The 10731-nt window shown below is 31.3% G+C and overlaps 1 protein-coding gene across 1 annotated transcript; it reads right to left on the reverse strand.

Moving 5' to 3' along the window:
- Positions 1-343: 343 nt before the first annotated feature.
- On the reverse strand, positions 344-748 carry LOC133037250 (ATP synthase subunit c, chloroplastic). The gene has a single exon (XM_061114165.1). It carries the CDS (start codon positions 602-604, stop codon positions 359-361), a length of 246 nt encoding a protein of 81 aa, XP_060970148.1. The 5' UTR covers positions 605-748; the 3' UTR covers positions 344-358.
- Positions 749-10731: the final 9983 nt, after the last annotated feature.

A 10731-nucleotide genomic window follows, 5' to 3' on the forward strand; every position in this document is an offset into this window, starting at 1 on the left:
GGGGTTATTCAAAATCAAAGCATTCTTTTTTTAAAAAAAATAATAAAAGAACTCTCAAAAATAAACCTAATTTTCTTGAAAGAGAAAGAAGTCGAAATATATGAATTGAGTAAAAAAAAAAAACGAAAAAAATTTGATAATTAATAATGAGACCCAAAACTTCCGGCGGATGGCCAATAACCCAAGGAAAGGAAAGGATCGGTTATATTTTTCATATGGTCTCCTCTTTCTTATAGAAAGAATAATTATTAGATAGAATAATTATCTCTCTTTTTTTTTATTTATTCTATTATTTTTATTTTTTAAAATACCACTAAATAAAGAAATAATAAATAGATATAGATTTTTCTTTGTAAGATTAAACAAAAGGATTCGCAAATAAAAGTGCTAATGCTACAACCAGTCCATAAATTGTTAAAGCTTCCATAAAAGCCAGACTAAGCAATAAAGTACCTCGTATTTTTCCCTCTGCCTCTGGTTGTCTCGCAATCCCTTCCATAGCTTGTCCCGCTGCAGTACCTTGACCAACTCCTGGTCCAATAGAAGCAAGCCCTACGGCCAATCCAGCAGCAATAACGGAAGCGGCAGAAATAATTGGATTCATGATAAGTCCCTCGCACCAAAACAAAAAAATAAAGAAATAGTTAATGATACAATCAACCAATGAATTATGACTTACTTATCCCATCGCTCAAATTTATTCAGTTTAAAGTAACTAAGAACCCTGAATTGAAATAAAATAAAAATATTCGTGAATTATCAGAACTACTTCAATATCTCTTTTTTTTTTTTAGTTCTTATCCACGTAATTTTGTGAATCCGTACCACTCTTGTTCTTCCATTTCTTTCTTTTTTCTTCGGAATCATTCTTTGAATTCTTTGTTCTTTAATTCGTGATTTCACTTCATTCAATATTTAAATCAAAATTACAGACGAAAGAGAAAGACTTTCGTCGGAATTCCTAGATAACACTAGTAGTCCAAAGTAGTCCAAATAAGATATATTTTTAGTTCATATATACCTAGTTAGGGTTTATCATTTATATTTTCATTATTTTAATGCCATACAATTCTAACCTAAACCTAAATGGCTATTCTATAAATAGAAAGTGATGGCTTCAGGAAACTATGACTTGCATCTTATTTTCTCTCAGAGAAAAACCTGAGCCTCCTAGCCGCCCCTCTTCTTCTCTTTTCTTCTCTTCAATTTTGAAATACCCTAGTGATAGAGTAGTGCCCACACACATCAAGTGGTATCTCAATCATAGTGTGGAAGATCGTGAAGAATCCAGATTCAACAAAGAAGGACATTCGGGCTCAGATCTTGATAATACTCTGCGACAGAAAGGATACAAGGGTTAGAGATCTGAGTGGAAGGAGACGTATTATTCTGCTGCACCCAATGTAAGGTTTCCTAAACTTTATATGTGTTTATTTCATTATTTTAGAAATCATATTAGGATGTTAATGAAACATACATGGTAGTAAATCTAGATCCTGGTAAAATATTTCCAACACCCTCACCATCAGAAGATTCCATTTCCTGAAGCCGAGATCTTTTTCCTAGCCTTAGGAAATCCCTCGATACCCAAAAGAGGTTGGCGCAAAGGTCTTCTGGCGCAAGTTTGGGTCTTGGGTTGGCTGGATTCTCTGATAAAAACCACGCCAACTTCCTTCCCAGATTTATCTTGAACCATGCCAATTTTCCTCTGGAATTCTTTATCAGCCTAAGGAGGACCTTTAAGATCGCGCACAAGATCTATGCAGATCCTTTGGGGGGATCGCCCATGGCGGGCTACAGGGTTCCCTTGGTTTGGATTGGTCGGAAGCTCCTCAGCCTTCGAATCCATCGTTTCTGACTCTAGTTGAGGCTTGAAGTCTTTGGGAGCAAATGGAAAATGGTTGACGCATCTGGCTATTATAAGTTTAGAAGGATGAACTTCTGAACTCAGAAGGGACATTTTGGCAGGAAAGAGATGATCCATTCTGAAAATGGATCTCACTAAAGAGCCAAAGGTTTATGAAAAATGACAAGCTTGATTTGCCCTTTTATACACAAAGCTCATTGACAAGAAAGCTAAAGATTGAGAAATCGAACGATTGGAAGATGGGCAGAATATGAAGAGATGATTCATAATGATCCTCAAAACCGTACAACCGCCAGAATCAAGGGATGCATTTTTTCCAAGAAAATATTTTGGCAAAAATACCCTCTGTAATTATTAAAAAGCTCTTTTTACTAAAAAAGAACTTTTTAAGTGGCAATTGTTATACCCAAAATTCGGTTGCCACCTCAATGAAGGACACATGTTAGAATGAAGGGAATATGAATCAATGCAATTTCTCTTATTAAATAACTCATTAATTACATAAGAGTCAAAGTATATTTGTAACCCGCTGACTATAAAGTCTTAGGCGAGGAATCAATGTACAAACTGACATTTAGTGTATTAGCGAGAAATCATACATCGCTAAATGCAATAGCGAGGCACCAGAGAAAGCGTACGTATCAATCGTGAAAGTCCTTAGTGTGCAATGAACATACTAAGTGAAAAAGACGGATCAGCTCAAAGAACAAATAAACGAGGTAACCATCTCGCTATGAGAAGACTTCCTATAGCTTCATTCAGTTAACAGGAGCGAGGCTTACAACCCTGACAAGTTAGAATAATTCATTGTAAATAACCGCGATCGACACAAGATCTATATCGTCGACCTCGAAAGGAAGAATGGCCCCAACTCGCTATTGGGATCATTATAATCAAGTTTCTGTCGAGACATCTCCAGATACAACAATCAAAGACGTGTTTAATACACGATATTTTTGACCCTATAAAAAGGGGGGAAATCACAGTTGTATGATTTTCAAGTCATAAACTGCATTTACACTACATGATATGTAATCAAATCCCATTATTTTAGGGATGATTGCTGTAAATGTTGGAATTTATTTTACCAGGATCTTAGATCTACTCACAAGTATGTTGTTTAAACACCCTAAATATGAACTTTCTAAAACGATAAATTAAACACATATAAGGTTAAGAAAACCTTACATTGATGCAGCGGAATTAATGTCTCCTTCCACTCAGATCTCTAACCCTTGTATCCTTTCTGTAGCAGAGTATAATCAAGATCTGAGCCCGAATGTCCTTCTTCTTCAAGTTTGATCCTTCACAGTCTTCCAATCTATGATTGAGTTACTGCTTGCTGTGTGTGGGCACTTACTCTTTCACTAGGGTCGAAATTGATGAAGGGAAAAGAAGAGAAGAGGTTTCGGCCAGGTATAGAAAGTGAGGAAGGCTCAGTTTTCTGAAGAGAGAAACTTCTGTCAGATTACTAATGAAAGCATATATTAAGATGTATGTTTGACTGAGCCATCACTTTCTATTTATAGGCAACTACTAGGTTTAGGTTAGGAATTATTTGGCATTAAAATAATGAAAATATTAATTTGAAAAACCTCAATTAGTGGCCGACCATGGTGTTATAGTGGGCCCCACTTGGTTTTGCAGTTTTATCAAATTTTATCTCTATTTTCTCAAAAACGCCAATTTTCCAATTCTAACCTTTTAAATGCCAAAACTAATTATTTAATAACTAAAATAGATTATTAAATAATATTGTCATTTAATTTAATTATTAATTAGACATATAAAGTCCATTTATAAATAAATAAACCTAGAAATTCTTTTCTTTACAATTTCACCTCTGCTTAGTGAAAATTCATAAAATTAGACATAGTCTAACTTTAGAATTATAATTGATCAATCACGAATCAATTAATGAGTCTTACAAGCAGAATGTTCTCAACTAGAATGGGGACCATGGATCTATATGCTGAGCTTCCAATAAGTGAACCAAATTTACCAAGTAAATTCCTACTTATTAATTCTTCATTGAATCCACTCTTAGAACTTAGAATTACACTCTCAGACTTATATAGAGCATATTATATGTTCCACGATATCAATATGCTATCTCATTTAACCATTGTTATAATCTTATTGTGATTTAAAAATCCTCTATATAGATGATTTACATCGAGATGGGATTTCTTTACCGTTCTCACCCCTCAATGTATTTTGCCCCTTAAAACACTTAGCTACCTGTAAATGGTGTTTAGTGATCTAATAATTAGTCAGTTAAACAAGAGCTCATCCATTTACTTCTATTTGCTAAGCTCGAAGGGAATCATCACTTGACTTCTATACACCAGTAGAAGCTATAGATTCTATATTTATGTTCAGCACTCCCACTCAATCATACTATCATGTTCCCAAAATATACGTATCACCCTGACCCAAAAGTAGGCTTAACTAATAAATCAAAGAACATGAATAACACTCCTGAGTTGAGCCTAAGCATATCAGGATTTAGATTCTTTTAATCTTAAGATCAACACTGATATTGACTTGGAAAGATATGTATAACGGTAAGTTTGTAATATCTTAACTTAGTTGCAATATCGGTCCAGTCCAATGTATACTCTATACATTCGAAACTAGTATACTTTACTAATGTCCTGGAAAGAACATAACACTTACTCCAAGTGTAAGTATACATCATCGCTGATTATCACATTAGTGTAAACCCAATAACACTCATGAAACAGGGACCAAGCCTTTTGATTCATATGATCACAATCACATTCCACAATGTTGACGATACTGTAATTGTGAATAAACATATGATCTGGATTTAACTGATTTTGTGTGTATGAATGTAATAAACATATTAAACATATTAAACCATTAGCATGTAGAATTCACGCAAACATCAATCACTTCAAATTTCTTATATTGATAACTAATCAGATTGTAAAGAGTTTTATTTAGGGCATAAAATCCAACAAACTCCCACTTGCACTAATATAAAACAAACTGTGCAAATAGGTCAATCTGATGTCTTGATCTTCAGATCAAGTGTAGTATATTTGAATCAACCCAAACTTCTGGAAACTAGTTCATAAATTCACTTATGAAACATCCTTTACTATATGCTTTACTCATCAAGGGATACTGAAATCTTTACTGTTTTAAAAGTACATCTGAATTAACAGAAGACATATCTTTGATATTTTAAAATATGTAATTGAGATAATACAGTGTAGACTTTTCTTCAGTGATATAACTTTCTGGTATTTTCGAATAGACAAAGTTATAATTCTTCTCTGGTAGAGCTTGAATTATTATTCAATAATTCCTCCACCCCCAAAGTAAACACCATCTCATAGAATCTCGAAATTAGATGGTGAGATACAAGGATAACTGATACACAGTTCCTTAATATCTGACATATAGATCACTTTCATAAATCTTTCTTGAACATCTTCTAATGTTCCCTATTTGATTACATCTCAGATAGCTCCCACTCAATAGCAGATGTCTGGTTAAATAATACTTTTAACCTCTGATTGTTTAGAGAGTTACCTAGTTGTGACTTTTGTATTAGTCTGAAACTTTAAGTCAAGACTAAGTCATCAACATAGCAGACTAGTATTTGAAGTGAAAAATACATGCCAGAGATAAAGTAATCAAAAAATTAAGATACCATCAAATTTTATGAGGAATAAGAATTCTAGATTCAAGTCATTCGAATGGATTGAACTAGAGTTCTTTATCTTATTCTCATAATTTTGATAAGCAATTCCTATCCATGTGAATGGTTAGATTTGCTTTTCAGTAGTGTTCTTAAGTACCTATCACAAGTATCAACCTAATGAAGATGGGTATAGAATTTTAAAATTCTCTCACTCAATTAAGGTAGTATGAAACTTTAACAAAGAACTTTCAAAGGTATCAAACTTTTACTTACAACAGTAAAATCGAAATGGAACATACAATCAAGATCAAGAATTTATATTGATAATAGCTGACTCATTATATTACTTCCATGTTTAAAGAAGATATGTGTTACATAGGGAATTGTGGAATAGACTCAACCCCTAAGAATATACATATAGGGTACTTGTGGATAACCTCCACCCCTAAGTATATAGAGACTATGATCCACCCCTAAAGGTTGTAAAGATCATGATTCTCTTAGTGTGATAGAGTTTATGTGGAGTTGAATACTATCCAGAGTTCATTAGATATAAAAGATCGTTGAACTGCATAGTTTTCTTAACTTTTCTCCACCCCTATCAGATCAAAAGATCTTTTCATTAAACAAATTCTTGATAATTGTATTAGAATTAACAATTATTAATAAACATAGAAATAGTTTCTAGTGTTTATATATATAACTCTATGAAGAGTTGTAAATATAATAGAATTTGCATCAATAATAAAAACACTTACACCATACAAACATACAAATATAATGTGGTAATAATTGATGAAGATAAATTAAATGAAGCTCAATCTCATAATTTGCAATATTGAATTTCGAAAATAAAGAATACTTTATTAATAATAAAATAAAAAATGTATTGCAACAATATAAGAAAAATAGGGATAAATATCCCTAACTAAAATTTGAAATCCAAATTGTCTTAAACTAAAACAATTAATTCAAAAAAAAAAAAAAATTGAAGAGCTTCATCTTCATCTGGACGATTTCACCCTTGGTCCAGCTTTCTGATCCAACTCAATTGAGTTCAAGAAGCTTGGCCTATAAGAAGAAGAAAACAAATAAACAAAGTTAGTCCAGAATCATCAATCCAATTGGATAACAATTCACTAAACTCTTAAAGTTTATAAATGGAAATACCTTGTTTCTTTGCAAGAAGTTTAGGACATTGGGGTTTCCAATGACCTTTTTCATTGCAGTAGAAACACTTTCCTTTAAGTGTAGCATCACCAGAAGGAACAGCCTTTTTATTCTTCATGGCTTTTGTTCGCTTCTTGGTGTTCTTCCACTTCTTCTTCGATTTGGGCTGCGAAGCAGAGGTAACATTTGCTTCAGGTTTCATCGTCCCATTACCATTCCCAAGATTATGAGGTTTACTCCCTTTCTTCTTGGGTCCTCCAATCAAATTTTCATAAGTTTGAAGGTCATTGACTAATTCATGAAAGTCAATTTCCTTCTTATTCATGACATAATTTGAAGTGTATGGTAGAAATGCTGGAGTCAGGCTATTCAAGATAAGGCTAACTTGAGTAGCACTGTTCATTTCAGCACCATGATCCTGGGCTTCTTGGAAATAACTAGACATGAGGAGAACATGGTCACGCACGTTTTGATGAGGTTCCATCCGTGCATTAACGTACTTCTTAGTCGCGTCGAAGCGTGACTGAAGTGATGCCTTACCGAATAGCTCATTTAACTTCGTCATAACTTCAAGAAACTTTCTCGCCTTTAGAAAACCGAGTTTTGAAGGTGTCAACCATGCTAGAAAGCATAAAGTATAGAGCTTTGTCATTTGCTTTCTGCCAACGCTCATACTTTTCTTTCACAGCTTTGGAAGCATTGTCCCCATGCACTTCAGGTGACGGCTCAGTTAAAACAAACAAGGCACTTTCTCTTATGAGAGCAATATTAATGTTCTCATTCCACTTATTAAAGTTAGATCCATTCAGCTTATTTTCAGTCAACAGTGATAACATGGGATTCATTTTGATAATACAAGATACTACAAAATAATAGAAATCAACAAATAGAAATTAATAATGGTTTAACACAAAATCAATTCAGAAATTATAAGCACATAGCAAGTAGGAATGATATGAGAAAATACTTAAAAAAAAATATCAATCCTAAATAATCTCCAAGGTTTTTCAACAAACTGATATCAGTGTCCCGTTTAGGCGAGAGTCAAAGCTACCATCCATTGAATAGAGTTGTCAGCTCATCTAAAATGTTAAACATTCTAGCAACCTTTTATTTGATCAAGATTGGAATCCAGAATTGTCCCGTTTAGGCGAGAGTCAAGGCTATTCTATCTTATGAGCTTCTACCATTGTTTCGCAATTTGCAAGTCAAATATGGTCGCCACCATTAAGGTGATCTATACCATATAAAACACTTACAAACCACTTATCATGCGAGATTAAACGGTGTGAAATTGTTAATAAACGTTCCTCCATTAGGGAGGATTACTCACTAAAACAAACGCAATGTAAAACCCACAATGGAGATCGAATATCTTAATAATAATAAAGCTCATTATTTAAAATGTATTTTCTTTATTATTCTAATAAATAAATTCTCATTAAATTCGAAATTTAGAATTAAAATTCAAAAAAAAAAAGAATTTAATATAATATTTATAAAATTATACTTAGATGGTGATTGAAATAAAATTAATTATTTCCATCTTAGCAATAATCTTAAATATAAATATTAAGGAAATTAATTTAAGTTGAATTAAATTAGATTAATTAGCAACTTAAAAATTTCCTTTGAGAATATATTTATTGAGTTTGAAAATTTAAAGTATATTAAAATATACAATTTTTGAAAAAATAATAAAATTAGAAAAGAAATACTTCAAGCAAAAATATCACCTATCTAGATTGTCTTTTGACTAATTAATTCAATTTCTAATATTATATATATATATATTTTAAATTCATTTATTTTAAATTAATCAATATATGAAAAAATCATTGATTTAAGTTGGCCCAAGAATTAATTAAAATAAATAATTAATTTACAACTCAATCTATTTTTCAAGATAAATTCGAAAAATATTGCATAAATAAAATGCAATTTTTGAAATTGATTAAGAAAATAAAGGAAAATATATATATATATATATATATTGAAAATTATTTAAATTAAAGTTGAAAAATTAAATTTCAACTTAAAAATAATTTTATATTTAATTAAGTGTCATGAAAAATAAATATTTAAGTATCATGATGAAAATCAACTTAGATATTTAAATTTTTCAATTTAATTAAATGTATTAAATTCAAGAAATAAATAATTAAGTGTAGAGAAGGCTTAATTATTAATTTCTATTTAATACTAGGAAAAATATACTTAATAAAATTGTACCAAAATTAATTATTTAAATAATTAATTTCACAAAGTATAATATTTTCCTATTTAAATATTGGGTAAATGGCGGCAAAACCCCCAAAACTTTCATTTTGGTTTCACTTAACTCCCACAACCCAAATTTCTGCGGGTAAACCCCCAAAACCACTATTCTGTTAGCAATTTAACACTTCCGTTCAAATTTAGTTGTTAAGTGCCAGATTTCATTGTCCACGTGGACACAATATACACGTGGCACAATTTAATTGACCCACGTAAATAATTATATTAAAAAAATTAAAAAAATAAAATAAAATTAATTTAAAATTAAAAAAATAATTATAAAAAAAAAATAATTTTTTTTCTTTCCTTTCTTTCTTTTTATTTCTTTTTTTTTTATTTTCTTTCTTTTTCTTTTCCTCTACGATACTCTCTCTCTCTACGATACTCTCTCTCTCTCTTCTCGTGGGAAGCATCTAGCCGGTTCCCCAAGCACGGTTCCGACTAGACCCGCGACAAAGCCGACCGTAGCAACACGGTTCCTTTGTAGACGAAGGTTCCTAGCTGGTTCCCCAAGCTGTAAGCGCCCAGTTCGAACATGTGGCTACTTGGGCAATCGGCGAAAATGGCAGGGAGACTAGACGAGGAAGATCCCAGGGTTGGGCGATTCAATTGAAGAAGAAGAAGAAGAATGGGAAGAAGAGAGAGAAAGTCGATACAGAGAGAAAGGATCTGGGATTTTTTGGATTTGAGATTTTTTGTTTCAATCTGGGTTTGTTACTTTGTTTGGATTTGAGATGCATGTATTTGTTTGTTTGAGTTTATGTGATGGGTTTGTTTAATTTTCTTTTAGGTATTTTAGATCTGGGTTTGGAGCTTTAAATCTGGGTTTAGATGCTTCACACGGAGAAGAGAGAGAGAGAGAGAGTATCGTACAGGAAAAGAAAAAGAAAGAAAAGAAAAAAAAAGAAAGAAAAGAAAGAAAGAAAAAGAAAGAAAGGAAAAAAAAAACATTTTTTTATTGATAATTTGTTTTTTAATTTTAAATTAATTTTATTTTATTTTTTTAATTTTTTTAATATAATTATTTACGTGGGCCAATTAAATTGTGCCACGTGTATATTGTGTCCACGTGGACAATGAAACCTGGCACTTAACAGCTAAATTTGAACGGAAGTGTTAAATTGTTAACAGAATAGTGGTTTTGGGGGTTTACCCGCAGAAATTTGGGTTGTGGGGGTTAAGTGAAACCAAAATGAAAGTTTTGGGGGTTTTGCCGCCATTTACCCTTAAATATTAGAAATAATAAGTAGTCTAGAAATTACTATCTAGAAAATATCTTATTTGACTAAGTATCTTTTCAAAAATTTGAAAAATATCTAATTTAAGTTATATAGAAAAAATCTAAAACTTAAATAATTTCAAATTTAGATTTAATTAAATATCAAAAATTAAGTTGTAACCACTTAATTTGAAGATATCTTTTTAAGTTAATATTCGAAAAGAAATTAACCTAAAAAATATCTAAAATATTCCATTTTAAGTTAATATTTGAAAAGATATTAACTTAAAAAATATCTTAAGAATCTTAAATAACTAATACCTAGGATTCCTCAACTTGATTTAAAATTTAAATCAAATATTCAAATTTAAGTTAGATAAGAAAAATCAGTTGATACAACTAATTTATAACTTAAATAAGAATATTTAATTAAATAAGCTCTAGAAAGAATCTAGTTAGTTAAAATTCTATATTTAATTAAATACAAGAAAAATACAAATAGTTTGTCTAGAAATAATATCT

Source organism: Cannabis sativa, chromosome 4, assembly GCF_029168945.1.
Source record: "Cannabis sativa cultivar Pink pepper isolate KNU-18-1 chromosome 4, ASM2916894v1, whole genome shotgun sequence".
Lineage (NCBI taxonomy): Eukaryota > Viridiplantae > Streptophyta > Magnoliopsida > Rosales > Cannabaceae > Cannabis > Cannabis sativa.

Excerpts from the sequence above, each read along its gene's own strand:
- LOC133037250 (XM_061114165.1), bottom strand. The coding sequence starts at position 604 with ATGAATCCAATTATTTCTGCCGCTTCCGTTATTGCTGCTGGATTGGCC.